This window comes from Pavona decussata, unplaced genomic scaffold, assembly GCF_977016875.1.
Source record: "Pavona decussata unplaced genomic scaffold, jaPavDecu1.1 SCAFFOLD_21, whole genome shotgun sequence".
Taxonomy (NCBI): domain Eukaryota; kingdom Metazoa; phylum Cnidaria; class Anthozoa; order Scleractinia; family Agariciidae; genus Pavona; species Pavona decussata.
Genome location: NW_028145444.1, coordinates 1,485,454 through 1,501,319, shown reverse-complemented (window position 1 = coordinate 1,501,319; position 15,866 = coordinate 1,485,454). Strand labels below are relative to the sequence as shown.

General features: G+C 37.5%; 1 protein-coding gene across 4 annotated transcripts in view; it reads right to left on the bottom strand.

The window, feature by feature from the left end:
- The window catches only part of LOC146486136 (TNF receptor-associated factor 6-like), a 51,129-nt gene that overhangs the window by 16,665 nt on the left and 18,598 nt on the right, over positions 1 to 15,866 (bottom strand). For 2 of the 4 annotated variants that reach the window (XM_085098677.1, XM_085098684.1), the window contains 2 exons: positions 8,152 to 8,388; positions 1,226 to 1,277 (listed from right to left, as the gene is read on the bottom strand). In XM_085098677.1, the coding sequence (XP_084954803.1) occupies positions 1,226 to 1,277; positions 8,152 to 8,388 (289 nt within the window). The remainder of the gene's footprint in view (positions 1 to 1,225; positions 1,278 to 8,151; positions 8,389 to 15,866) is intronic. The other 2 variants (XM_085098692.1, XM_085098702.1) reach the window with 2 other exon arrangements.

Sequence of the window (15,866 nt, the reverse complement as noted above, 5' to 3'; positions counted from 1 at the left end):
ATGTTGTTACGGTTGGCTTTCCCCTTTTCTGCAATTTTTATATAGGCTTCTGTTTCTCTTGTTTTTCCTTATGTAGGCGTCACCCTGTTTGAACTCTTGTTATGATTTTCTCCCGGATTAGGTATTACTTCATACTATCCAATGGTGTTACTGGAGAGGGGAAAAGGTCACACGTTGCAGGCCCTCGTCTAATGTTGCCAAGCGTTCCGTTGGCTTGGTAGATTATTATGACGATTTAGCAAAGATTTTACAGCCCAGACATCCAGCTGAAATTTCAGTGTCTACTTCTTGTTCCTCACCCGATGTCCCAGGTGCAATTTCCTCGTATAGAGCTTTTCACGAACTTAAGAGTTTAAAGCCAGTCTTTACATAAGCTTGACATAATTTTGCTTGGCCTCTTGTCTTTTGTTTGAGGATTGTTTAAAATTTTAGCAATAAACGTTTTTTGAGTTTTGGGGAGAGTTAGTGTTCTCTGTATGTTTTTCTAGCTCTGGACTTTTTATTTGCCTGTGGTTCTTGGGAAGTGGCCGCAGTAGGGCTCGTCTCTTCCCATAACCTATCTCAACCTGAAGCGTATGGGAGTGGGGACTCCCAGTGAGAATCTATTACTATTCTCACTGCAGGCTGCCAAGCACAAACGCCCCCTATTCCTATGAGATCTGTGTATCAAATTCCCGTGCATCTGTGGATCCTCAGGGAACCGGTTGTGCACAATATTTATAGTTTTAGTATAAATAGGCCTGTTTTATCCTGTTCATTCCTCTCTTCGTTAAAACGGACATGAGATATCAGGTTGTCGCCCCACCCGCCTCCCCGCAGCGATGGCTCACTTTCGTACTTGGCTCTTGGTCCTTTCTACCTCCGGGCTGGTCTCTTCCCATAACTTATCTCAACCTGGGGCGTTTGGGAGTGGGGGCTCCCGGTGAGAATCTCTTACTATTCTCTGTTCTTTTTCAGCCACATTTGCTGGATTTGTTGCCAATATAACAAGGAACATTTCAGCTTTCAACTTTACCTGATGACCATGTGACATTGTTTTGAAATGTCCAAAATTTAATGTTGCGAGCAATTCATGCTAATTTATGTACATTGCAGTAATTAAGAACAAATGTGGTGAATTTTGATTGTTTTTGATTTCAACAAGAATGAATTGATAAGTGATCTGTCAAAACTACACATAAAGGGTATCACAACAACAGCGAAAATACTTCATATTAAATATTACCTGTGTCTCATTTAAATGTTCATTATCCACGGGGCACTTGGGACCAGCATCTCTGAAAAAAAAATTTAAGTAGGAACAATATCACTAAAAGTCCATTAACGAAAACTAGTGTGGCACCCAGTGAAGAAAATTAACAGCAGGACAAAAACATGTCCATCTTTTTTCTTGTGAACATTGTGTTCTGGGTCCTAAACCTAGCGGTAATCAAAGATCAAAGGACTTCATTTAATTTTAATGTTTATTCACTTACGATTGTTATTCACTTACGATTGTTTATTTACTTACGAATTAAGCTTTTTCTTGTATTAGTAGGGGGTCAGATTGCAATAGGGACGCAAGTTCTGTTTCTTTCCCCTGTCACAGCCTGTATTTTTATTGTATTTCTGTTGAATAATATCCTCCGTGACAAATTCATTAAATTAAAATTAAACTCTTTACTCCTAATATCATCATCTTTACAGAATATTAGAAGTTTGCTCTCCAAATTAATAACACAGCTTTAATGTAGCTCGTCTAGCCTGTGCACAGCCACCCAATCACTGACAAAAAATACTCCCATGCACAGGCTACAGCTAGCAAAGAATGCCATAACATAATCCAAGTAGAAATATAGAACAAAATGCAAAGACAAAAATGCTTCAAAATTTAATGTGAAGAAAAGAAGCTTTAATTCCTCGCGAAGCGAGGTTAATAAATTTGTGGAGCTAATCCGCATGAATTCGAGCGAAAAATATATTTATATATGTTTATGTATTTCATGGAAGGTGTCCGCACTGTTGCCTAGCGCAACAGTGAAAAACAAAGTATGAATGACGTCAGACTGTCTGGCGTCGTCTGGAGCAAAATTTGCATACATTGGGAAAGTTTGAGTGCTGGATCAAATTTCAACTGCAATGTTCATCAATATTCACTGATACAGAACTATCTCTCCAGAATCTTTTCCTTTTCTTCCAGAAATCTTTTTTGTGAAAGATTGCATTGAAGAAATTACACGTTTTGTGACCGCCGTAAAATAATTTTCTGTGTGAAATAAATTCATCAAACACGACAGCGCTTCACGCACATTGTACATTTCGTCTCGTCAGAAATAGATTTTCAACCGCAATTAAACTAGCCTGTGAAACCTCGAAAAGACCATGCTCATTAAAATAGTTGCTATGTTCAGAAACCTTTATTAATCTCCTCATTTGATGCTAGTATACGAGTAAAGAGAGCTTTCCACCCAGCCCCAGCTTCACGAGGTTTTGCGAGTCACGTATTTCTAGTTTTAAATATAAAGGGACAGAGGTGAATGTAATTCTTAAATAAAGGGAATAATGGATTGCTTTTGTGATTTCACTGATTTAGGGAAATCTAGCTGTTCTTTAACAAGAATAAAGGAGCACACTTTAATTGGAGTCTCACTCGGGTCTGCGAAATCTGCGAGCCAGCGAGCCATGCGAGCCACCGTGCGAGCCATGCGAGTCACGCGAGTCATGCGAGCCACAGTGCAAATGTTAAGAATTTTTATTTGTTTTATTTACATTCGCGTGAGAAAATTTTGGACGAATTTTTTTCTTTGTTTTGTTTTTTTTTTTTTTTCGTTTTTGTTATAATTTTGGAGAGAATTTTGCCTATTCAAAATTGCCCAAGATGCGCAAAAAAAATAAAAACAATACGCAAAAATTTATTAAGGTTCAAGACTTCAGAAAAAAAATCCGAGAAAAACATACGGCAGCACCACTACTCGAATAGGTATCTATTGATACATGTCATTCATTGATATCCACGTGGAACTTCATTCAAGAAAAAAAAAACAATGCTTCTGTTACGCTGCTTCTTTTCAAATTGAATTTAGTGCGACAATATTGACTTCGCTCATCTTTGAGTGCTCATTTATCATACTTTACAAGTTTGGAATGACACTGACATTCAGCCCTGACATGTCAATTACAGTCAACCCAGGTCACGCGTGAACAGTATTTCCAAGAATGAAATGAACATTCGAATTTCTCTTTGTAATGTCCGACGTGTGAATGGAATGTTGGACATTTCTCTGGAAATTGTTCCGAAAAAGACGCATTAACTGAAAAAAAAAAAAAGATTCAAAATACTTGGGAAACAATTGTTATTCTTGAAATATTCAATTTTGCAGTGTAAAGAAAAATTCATAGCTTTATACCGTCAATAAGCTAGGGAAATTTATACGGGAACTCTGAAATCTCGTTGGCGACTTTCAAAACTGACATGTAAATTTCAAAACTCCGTTCAAATTTCAAAAATATCGTTCACGCGTGACCTGGGTTGACTGGAACAAAAAGTATCATGGTTTGCGTTGTCCCACTGTAAGAATTAAATATTGCGATGTTATTCATCTTGTTCCGATGCTCTTGTTCTTGTTCTTATGTGAATGTAAATACAACAAATAAAAATTCTTAACATTTATACTGTGGCTCGCATGACTCGCGTGACTCGCATGGCTCGCATGGCTCACACCTTGGCTCGCATGGCTCGCTGGCTCGCAGATTTTTATCGCTCGTCTCACTCTGTTGTGTGCCCCTTGCCACTATACTATCTTATCTTGATTGGTGAAAATTTTTAATGAATTACAGTAACTGTGTGCTCAAGCCATAAAAAGCACAGGCAACAAGTAACTGCATCAGTGGGCATCAGTTCTTGCATGATCTATTATTATTTTGTTTTAATTTTTTGCATTCCGATGGGCAACCACTTTTTGACACGATCTGATTACAAGACAAGTTTGACTTAGCTTATGCAATGTCATACAACCAAATATTTGTGTGACATTTTTCTGGCAAAAAAGCATGGTAGTGGACGTTGCACCACAATATTCTACTTATTTAATTTTCTCTTACCCAGCTGCTTTAAAGAACGAATGCGCATACTTATCTACTTACTTATATTTATATTCACTAATTTATTCTAATTTTATTCATGTTTGTTATAATTATTAAGTTACACAGCCCGCCTTGATTAGCTCCGCTATATGCAGGCTGTGTATTCCTGTAAAAGATGTAAATATAAATAGTTGTTGCTGCTATGTGCAAAAAAGGTGGAACCCAATAACAGGGCTGTTCCATTGAGACACACTGCTAAAACCATTAACAGACAGTTGATATGGTCCATTACACTACAGACATCTCATTATGCACATCCCGATAAGCTTCAATATTACGATCACGCACTACTGAATAGATGTCCCTCTTGGACTAATATCAACAAAAATGGAGTTCTGGACTGTTTCCACACTGTCAGATTTTACAATGATTTTCTTAGCCACTTTGCCTATGTCAAAACTTTCTCTGCTAGTCTCAACTAGAAAAGCAACATAATTTTGCATCAAGTGACACAAATGGTTCTGGTTCAATACATCTACACAATGTACACACTCAACCCTTTCCTCTCTGTTGTTCAAGTTTTAAATTGTACATTAATTACACGAACACAACATTTATCCAAGTTTTTCAACCCTCCAATAAGTATGTCGGATCCCTTGGACACAATAATTTGATCTGTACATGAACCAAAGTTTAATTACACAGCCAGAATCTTCCTCAAACAGAATGTTTGGGGACATTTTTTAAGAGAGTTGATGTAGATGGGATCTAAGCGGACAACTGAGACTGCTCAAAGAACAAGAAAATTGTTCATACAAAATAATTCGCTTCTTGGGGGTAGCCAATGTTTTCACAGTGTCCTTTACAAGTGTTTGGTCTCCTTCTTTACTGGTTAACCTGCTTTGAAACTTTAATATTTACATTTCCCACCAAGATTTTTCAAAAGTTGTCGTCTTGTTGCTGATGGACAGCAATGTAAAGAATATAGCAAACTGTAAAGAAAGGATTTCTCTGCACAGCTTAAACGGAAGATTTCTGTGTCACATTATGCTTTATGATAGCAGGAAAACACAGCATACAAATTAATCATAGTTTTGATCTGTCAGAGGAAAACCCTGCGGAATGCCTCCTGTCAAGCAACCACTAAAGGTACTTGCATTACACATTTGACATTTCCTCACACAGTGAGGTTACAAGTTGTTTAAAGTTGCTTTCTTAGCTAACTTTTATGTCCAAAATCTTGTCCATTCTGTTGTCACACTAAACTTGTTCATCTGACATGGCTTGTTCATCTAAAAAGGTTGTCTATCCGTTGTCTGTCTTGTAGTGTAAAAATTGATACACACTATGAGAAGCAGTTGAGAAAATTTTTCAGCTGAACTCCTTTTGAAGCAAAGTAATCACATTTTTGACACTTAACGTTGCAGTAAAATGCCAATGTAGCGAACCTTAGTAGCAAAACATCCAGATAATTGAGGAAGACATAGAATTTTTTTTAGTTAGCTTGTGACAACCACAAATAAAAATAAGTACAAAAAGTGAAAGAAACCTTTCCCTTCAGTTTCTGAACTTGTGATTGATCAGCAATATGGAAACTGACATGGAATAAGCATATTTGTTAATAATGTCATTACATGTATATGACGCATGTATAAGGAACTATTATTATCATTATATTCAATGCTCTCTTTGTGCAGTCCCATTGAAGGGTATGAACACTACAGGTGTTTTGCTATTGTAAAGTGCCTAGAACAGTGATGTATAAGCACTATATAAATATAATATTATATAATATTGTTATATTATTATATTTTACACAACAACATTTCAGAGTTTAGCTTTTTAGGAGACTCAGTTATTTGGAGACTCAGATAATTTTCTATCTTTTTTTTGCTTTTCAAGTAATAGATCAAACACAAGGAAGAGCGTTTCCCCCAATTTCCAAACACCAAGAAGTTGCACCTCGTTTTTCCAACCAACTTCGAGGTGTTTGAAAATAGGAGGAAACACTCTTTCGAGTGTTTGATATAGCTTCTCAAACTATTGATAATTCTTGGAGAACTTTGAAGCAAAAGTTCACAAAATTTCATTATAATTAACAACAAATTTCTAAACCTCTTTCACAGTGGTGATTTGCTTTGTTTTGGCTTGAATTGTTAATGAGTTTGAGAAGTTTATAGGAACAAGGAATACACACATTTGTCTCTCATGGGATAGGCATTTCCCCATACCAGACTATATAGAAAACAAATACTGTGGCAGTGTTACAGGGTATTCTCGTGTTAAACCATTTTATATTAATGATTGCCAACCATAGCAGAAATCTGAGAGACATTAGGAAAAGAAAAAGAAAATTAAAGTTCCGTAAAACACTGAAATAAATCAGCTCAATAAAATAGCACTATGTTGATGTATAAAATTACTTTGTTTCCAGAGTCATATATTGCTGATACAGAACCACAAAAACACTAATACTATTCAATCAAGACCTTAAAGATGGACAAATACAAAATTTAACCTCCATGCCAACTAGAAAAAAGCAAAATTTTTACAGTGCATGCGAGAACATATCACTTAATTCTAAACATTTTTAAAATGTAGACAAATTAAAATGCGTAAAATTGCTAAAATTGTCCAATTTTGTTTAGATTTTCCATATTTTTACCCAAAATTCGAAAATTTTGGCAAAGCCCACATAGACTTAGAAAGAAAATATAAGAGGAACAAAGCAAAGTAATCCCAACGGCGCACCACTGTTATCCTTATTGTTTCCTTTGAACAAAGACTGTATGCATAATAAATGTATGGGGCTGCGGGGAAATCTTGCCAAAGATCCGATTAACTTCCGAACAAGGACCGTCAATCACACATTCTCTGCAGGCAAAACCCAAGCGGGAAAATTTGGCAGGAACTGCCGATCAGCCATTGGTTAATTTTCATTTGGTCAAAGGGACTTGCCCTGGCACGAACAGTTCTTTCGAAGGATCAAGCACAATTTTCAAGGGACTGTAGGACAGGTCACAGGGACCTGATGTTGGTCACTGCGACAAATTTCGTAGTCCGGGTAGCCTGCGGGGCAGTCGTTTCCGTTTCCTTCAAGCCTAGCGGGGTAAGCGTGCGAGGGCATTGGGCAAAAAGGAACAAAAAAGTAGCAGCGGGGGGTGGGGCGGGGAAGGAAAGGAAACGCCTGCCGCTGAGCCCAGACATTTTACCGAACACCCCCAAATGGCTTTGCTCCCTTGGGGCCTACACTGCCACGTCAAATGTCACATGAGAACCAATCATTTTTAACTTCTGGTAACTTTCTGTTGCTCGAACAAAGCGTAGATAAAATTACCCAAGACAAATTTTACTTGTGTTTTAGAATATCAACTTGTTTGCTTACAGCTGCAATTACAGACAGAATGAGCTTGTCCCACATGGCTAAAATACTTCCTCGCGTTTCCAGGATAAATTTGTATTTCGCGTAGCCTGAAATACAAAGTCGTTCTAAATATTGAATACTTCCTTTTCAGACCGTGGTTAGAACTGAAATTTTGCCTGAAAAGTCTTAAAGCAGTCCTTTGCTCCGGTTTCAACTGAATTAACGTATCTTCCTGTGAAAGTAGTTTAGTCGTTTCCAAAGCAAAGCAAACTCGAAATCAAAAGGACACTCGAGAGAGGTTAACCGGATGTCGTTTTGGTCAATGAGTTTGATTGACAGACGATTGGCCAATGGTAACGCATCATTGCCTCCCGTTCGCTCCCTCCCGCTCCTACTTTTTTTGCTCTTTTTTGCCCAATGCCCTCGCGCGCTTACCCCGCTTGGCTTGAAGGAATCGGAAACGACTGCTACGCAGGCTATAGTCCGCGGGGCTCGAAAACCAAGTCGCAGGGACTAGTCCGTTCGTAAGTTATGGCCTCAGACGAGTCGAACCGCGCCCTACGGAAACTCGCAAGCTTCCTTGGAAAAATTCTTGGCTTTTAATATTTATTGGTTGCAAATTTAAAACTTAAGCTTCAATTCAAGCTTTAACTTACATACAGTGAGTTCGTTCATGCCGGACTGTAGACTTCGCTCCTCGAGAGACTTCAATTAATCAGGCTTACCTTATTGACCGTAAGATACATCCTTTACAAAATCTGTGGCCACAGCTAGTCTGTACAGGTTCTCGCAGCCCCAAAAGACAGATTGGACATTCGTATTTACTTTCCAACGGCGGGTCGAAGTACTCGTCATATCCTTCTGACCTTGGTTCGTCAAAAGATGGGAGTTCGCTTCTCAAAAATAAACTCACAGAACCTGGGTCATAAGAAGTTTCACGTGAGGCAAAAGACTGCTCGTCCCTAGAAAAAGAGCGAGTCATGACTACTTAGCATATTTTTGCGCTGACACGGACAAATTCAACAATTACTTGTAGCCCAAAACTGAAATTGCACGGCGTGGTAATTAAGGGACAGTCCCCTATCCCATAATTCCTTTCGAAACGGAAGGGAAATTTCCCTCACTTAGTTTCGTTTGACGATTGCAGAAACGTTGACACCTAAAAAGCATAAACCGTAAACGATGAGACCCAATGGCTTTATGGGTATAAGTGTACTAAATATATTTGCATAATATTCTATTCTGGTGCGACGGCTGACGACCAAAATTAGTTGCACGTGGTGAATGAAAGCTTTCCTTAAAGTGTCCAAGTTGGCCAACAAGGGCCGATTTGAGTGATATTCAATTCGCGATTTGCCTAAGTTCAAAACAGGCAATGAACTTTGGCAGTATTTGGTAGAAAATAAATCGGAAGAATAAGTAAGCACTGTATTATTTATTGCAAAGAACGAGAATAGAAATTATTGATTATGGAAATGAGATTGTTTTTTAAACACTACCCACAAATATGTTGGGTCTCATCGTTCACGGTTTATGCTTTTTAGGTGTCAACGTTTTTGCAATTGAGTGTATATATAGTCCGGACAGGTAAACAAGCAAGTAATCCCACTTGACAGGAGTGATGGGCTCCTGCCCTTTTAGAGTCCAAGGACCAAATAAACTGGTCCCAGTTGTTCAAAGAGCGGATAACTTTATCCAGTGGATAAATCGCTATCCAGCGATTAGTTGGAGTACGTTTGACAATATATATTGGCTATATTGGACATATTGGGCAATACTGAAATTTTTTTGGCTGTCCGATCAGCCTTGATTTAACTTTGCAATAAGAATTTTACTAATGCGGCAGCAGATGGTGAGAAACAACAAACCCGAACTTTGCATAGAAGTCCAACTGGCGAATGTGTCGGTCGAACAAGAAAGCCCAAAACTTTTCTAAAATGGGGGATTGAAATTAGGTAAATACTAGAACGGGGTATAAACAAAATGTCTATTTCCAAAACGAGAAAACTCTTGGATACAAAACCTTTCTCCTTCTACACACCCACCCAAAACCTGCCCGAGATAGTCGATGCATATACTTAAATTCAATCTAAATTGTTTATGAAATTGAAACATTTTGATCGGTGTTTGGCTACAAAAATAACTTATACGCGCGTGACCGCACTGAAAACCTAAACTATTCGGTCTATTCGGTGAAACCATACATTCTATATAGATCTAAAGTTTTAAAAAATGCGATCATGTTTCCTTTTCGTCCGCTTTATAGGTATTTTTTGGCAACATTTCTTCATAACACCAGTTTCTGACTCAAACTCTATTTTGATTCTCATCGTTTTTGGAAGAGGATTAGAATGACAGTGATGCATGTTTAATTAATGTATGGGGCAATGCGGAGATCTTTCCCTTTTCCCGTTTCCCGTTTCCCGGCCTTATCCTGACCATTCTTGTTGTATAAAATACAAAGTAGTTATGGTAGACGCACTGGTACCTCGAAGGGTTGTTAAGCTAGCTCGTTCCCAGACTCTTTGGTGGCTTGACGTCGAAAACTATTTTAGGGAGCAGAGACGTTCGTGAGCCACGGACGGCAACCGGAAGTCGATTCTTTTCCTTTTTGGAGCGTTTTGATGCCATCACGTTTGTAACGTCAAGCCACAAACGTCCAACAAGAGCTTTTCCCGTCCGTTGTGAGGAGCAAAAACGCGCCAAAAAAGAAAACATTATTTTGTCACGACAAGGACTTGTTCGCACAAAATTTATTATTAGTATGTAGGGAATTTGAATTGTTGCAGAGTTAAGCTGTTCACCATTTTTTATGTACTATTGAGCAGTGCTATTACATCTCAGAATCTCAAGTTAGCCAAGCATAAGAAGTAGGCCAAGCATCTCAAGTATGCCAAGCACGTCACTCAAGTCAAGCATATCAAGTTACCAAAGCATGTCGAGTATTTCAAGTTAATTAGCAGGCGAAGTTAGTCAAGCAGCACAAGTGCCGCCGGTGAATCATAGTAAGCAGGAGCGGTTATAAGCTCCTGTAGTAAGTAATTAAGCAAGACTTTGTTTTATGAGCGTGACATCTGACAGTAATGAAACTGATAAACTAATGACCCTCAAAATAATTATACATTTTCGGTATACAATTTATTTTTTTTATCAATGTCCTATAAATTTAATTGAGTAATTTTTTTTTCTTATTTTTAACTGAGTATTGTAAAGCGTTATGAACTGTTAGGATATAATGCTCTATAAAAGTACTTGATTATTATTATTATCATTATTATTATTATTATTATTATTATTATTATTATTATTATTATTATTATTATTATTATTATTATTATTATTATTATTATTGAAACAAGAAATATGAGTGATAGGAACCGACGTTTCGGTGCATCCTGCGCCATTATCTAGGTTCCTATCACTCATATTTCTTGTTTCATGTATTTCTAAATCATTGTTATTATTATTATTATTATTATTATTATTATTATTATTATTATTATTATTATTATTATTACTATTATTGTTATTATTACCACAACCAACTAGCTGAACTACTCGCCATTAAGAAGGGAGAGGACTACGCCAGCACCGTGTCTTGGCTAAGAGCAAAAGTGTCTTTTGCTTTCCTCCGCTCGGCTTTCCTCTGCCTTAGAGGTTTCAGAGGAAGAAGAAGAAATGTAGACCTTCAGGACACAGACATTAGAATCAAGAAAGTGACGGCTAGAATTTCTTAGTTTTTCTTTTCTTTATTTTCGTAATTTCAGTTTTTTTTTTTGTAATGACTGATATTATCCGCATATATTTTTAATAATAGTTGTTTTTCTGTAAGGACCTTATTTTTATTTCCAAATATTGTTTAGCCAAAACACGATCATGATATGATTTTTTGATTACAAATAAAAATATTATTGTGACTTTATGAAATTTATTAAAAAAATTGTGCTTGAAAATAGCTCTGTTGTGCTTGAAAATAGTCTCCTTTTTAATCGAAATGAATTGTAAATAGGTTTTAATAGTTCCTTTTTCTACTTTGAACTTGTAAATAGCAATTTGCTTAGAATATGTTAATAAAGAGTTCCTTTTATTATAAAAATTAAACATAAAAAATATTATTGTTATTATTATTATTATTATTATTATTATTATTACTATTATTATTATTATTATTATTAGTAGTAGTAGTATTATTTAGTAATTATTAAGTACAAGTCATTAAGTAGTGTGGAGAGTGAAGCATGGGAAGACTATGTGGAGTTCTATAGAAGGGAGACTATATGGTCCTTTAACACGAAGTATATATTCACGACTGAGAAGAGAACAACTTGTGTACCAGCAACTCAACTTTAGTTACGTGTCAAATCAGTTAAGAGTAGCAAGAATAAAGGTCAAATTTGACTCTACTGCACCCTACGCGGTGGCTCGTAATCGCTCATTAGGACAAAACACTTCCCAGAATTGAAGAATAGGCGCCTAGTAAGTGCGCCTGTGGCTACTGCTGCTGTAAATGGAAATGAGTGGAAGACAGCTTGTACTCGGAGAACTTCATTTGGCAACTTAGTCCTGAACTTGAAAAAAGAAAACGCAACAACTGTGACTCGCAAAAGCAGCACGTGAACTAGATTTGCCGATTCTTTGCATCGCAAGGAAGTACAATGACCGATCAGTGGATAAAAAAAAAAACTAATCAACAAAATTTAGAATGACTTCAGTTCTAAAAACGTCATGTATGGGGTGTCTTATATTTGCTAAAATTGGCCGCGCAAGCTTACATCAAATTTCAAGTAGTTCTGATATGCAAATTGTCAATGTTTGCACTTCGCTTTCCAAATTTAAGCAAACATATATTACCAAAAACAGAATAATTCGTGAAAACTTCTCCAGCCCGTAACGGCCGAACGTGCCTGAAAGGCAACCACAAAAACACGTCACTGAATAGTTATCTGAATTATTTACAAGGCGACATGCCAAACACGACTTCTTGTTCTGTATTTGAAAAAAGATTAAAAAAAAAAAAACTCCGGTAGGCCTTCCTTTGTAAACGATGTAATCGGACGAAACGTACCGAAAACAGAAATGACCTGTTGCCGAAACGTGCGTGTGGGTAGCCAAGAACGGATATGTCCAAGGACAATTTGAAAATAAGGACCTATCGAAGGAATGGATTCGATAAGAAAATTTTTGGGTAGCCGTTTGCGTCTCAGTACCGGTATCTGTTCTTCCGACTTTAAATTTCCATTTTTAGTGTGTTTTTTATCGTTCGCGTTTGGACAGGAAAAAGGTTCCGAGTGGACTGTTTTGGATCGTTTTTCAAATTACGCAAATAAAGATTTCTTACTTATACGTTTAAGAGTTGTGTTCCGTTGCCAGGTATTTTCGCTGTGGGATTTTACAAGCGTGTTCGTTATAGTTCGCCGCGTCTTGTGATTTTTTTGTCTTTATATATGATATGAAACCTACGAAAGCCGAGGAGGGACTTCCGACTTCTGACTTCCGACTTCGGACTTCGGACTTCTGACTTCCGACTTCCGACTTCCGACTTCCGACTTCCGACTTCCGACTTCCGACTTCCGACTTCCAACTTTTTTTTTAATTTTTAATTTTTTTTATTTTTTTTTATTTTTTTTTTTAAATAAACTCTAGTGAGCAGCACACAGCAACAGATCTTGTAAACTTTTTTATTATCTACTAGCGGTTTCGTCTGATAACAGAGACTTCGTCAGGGAGTTAGAACAAGACAGTGAAGGAACATATTTTATACCTAATCATTGTAGTACAAATCACGTTCCAACAAGGGTGTGAACAGCGAAAAAACACCCAAAAAGCATTACGTGCAGGATATGACGGAAATACCGAGTGACGCTGAAAATGCGCAATGTTTAATTTTGGGGCTCACGGATTTAACGTTACAGTCAATCTAGGTCACGCGTGAACACTATTTCTAAGAATGAAATGAACTTTCGAATTTCTCTTTGTAATGCCCGACCTGCGAATGGAATGTTGGACATTTCTCTGGAAATCGTTCCGAAAAAGACGCATTGACTGAAAAAAAGATTCAAAATACCGGTGGGAAACAATGGTTATTCTTGAAATATTCAATTTTGCAATGTATAGAAAAATTCATGGCTTTATACCGTCAATAAGCAGGGAAATTTATACGGGAACTCTGAAATCTCGTTGGTTCAAAACTCCGTTCAAATTTCAAAAATATCGTTCACGCGTGACCTGTGTTGACTGTAAATCTTAACGTTAAATCTTTAATAGAAAAAACTACCTCCAAAGATACGGGACCGCAATGGGTACAAAGATGGCAGTATCCTTTGCCAATATTTTCATGGCAGAGATCAAAACAGAAATAATTGGCCGTAGTGCTACAAAACCGCTTACATGGAAGAGATACATCGATGTGATGTCTTCTCTCTATGGAACGTAAGCAAAAATGAAATCCAAACTTTTATAGAGCTAGCCAACAACTATCATGCGACCATAAAATTCACGGCTGAAATTTCAGATATTGGAATCACTTTCCTTGACACATGTGTATACAAGGGCGAAAGATTCAAAAAAGAATCAAAACTTGACGTGCGCACGAACTTCAAACCGACAGAAACGTTCCAGTACACCGGTGAGGGTAAAAGACGGAAAGAGTTTGCGGAATGGTATGTGGAATGGCGTGCGGAATGGCATAATTATGCGAAATACGATTTACGCGGGGAATAAATTAACTGAAGAGCGCATCCTGTTTTCGCGCCAATTTTATAAGAGCAGCAGTTTTTTTGATGTTGCGGACTATTAAACAACCAAACAACAGATCGAAGATAAGAAAATATACGCCTGGGATAGAACATGTCTGATCGCTGGTTAGCAAGTGACAGTGAAGAAATCGATAAAGTTTCGCATTCAAGGAACTAAGAATAAATTAAATTTCTAGTTGACAAAAAGAACGTGGCAGCGAGTAGCCTAGACGAAAAGCAACACCAGACTGGAGAAATAACATCAGTCCAAGGCCAAAACTATTAAGTGAGAAATTTTAAATTTAAACTCGGTCATTTTATCAGACTCTTTGACGGTTACAATTTGTACAACTCATAGGAAAAATATGTTCTACTTTTTCTCACCTTACATTTTCGTCGAGCGACGAGTACGCAAGTCACTGTTGAGTTGCTGAGCTAGCTACCTAGCTATTTAATACGACGATTCAGGTAGCTATAGTTCAGTTACGCGTTATCGAACTAAACATATCCGTCTTTAATTAAGGTCTTTCAGTGCCAGACGTCCCAACCTAAAATGAGATTTAAAAGCGAAAAATCCCTGGAGCAAAAAAGCAGATGACAAGTATGGTGTCTAATTATTGACACTGGTTGTGTGAAAGGTTGTGAAACTATTCTTATCACAAATGCATTTTGGTCAAATTGTTGTTCATTTTTCCGCTCATGATAAATGAATCATTGAGCATACAGGGTATGAGAATTGATCTTTTACCGAGGGTTTAAAAAAAAAAGAAAAAAATGTTTATTATTTGCCCTCGGTAAAGGATCAATCTTTGTCCTGAGAAGACTTCACGCTGCCTCGTTATTTTTGTCAACCGAAGTCGCATGGAGTAAAGTGAACATGAACTTTAATTTACTACGGATTTACTCATAGTTCCTTGAATGCGAAAACCATAAACAGTTTTCATCGCTTTCACTTTACCCTCACTTCTTCCAAATCAGCAATCACACGATTAAATCCTCGAATTGTTGTTAATATTTAGCAAGAGTCCGCGGCATCAAAAAAGCTGCTGCTCTTATAAAATTGGCGCGAAATCTTCAGTTAATTTATTTCCCACGTAAAATCGTATTTCGCATAATTATGCCATTCCGCACGCCATTCCACATACCATTCCGCAAACTCTTTCCGCCTTTTACCCTCACCGCCAGTACACGCATTTTTCTTCCTGCCACCCTCCAGGCGTCAGGAAAGGCTTTACCAAAGGCGAAGCCTTAAGACTTCTCAGAAAAGACTCTTCGAAAACAAAATTTGAAGAAAACATCACTCTATTCAAACAGAGACTACGCAACAGAGGTTACCCCGATAACCTTATAGATAAAACTCTCTCAGAAGTCAATTTCGGCGAAAGAATGTCGGCACTACAAAACAAACTAAAAACGCGCAAAAACATTTTATCGCTTGTTACTTCACTAGAGTTTATTTAAAAAAAATAAGAAATAAAAAATAAAAAAAATTAAGAAATTAAAAAAAAAAGTTGGAAGTCGGAAGTCGGAAGTCGGAAGTCGGAAGTCGGAAGTCAGAAGTCCGAAGTCGGAAGTCGGAAGTCGGAAGTCAGAAGTCCGAAGTCGGAAGTCGGAAGTTGGAAGTCGGAAGTCGGAAGTCGGAAGTCGGAAGTCAGAAGTCGGAAGTCGGAAGTCGGAAGTCGGAAGTCCCTCCTCGGCTTTCGTAG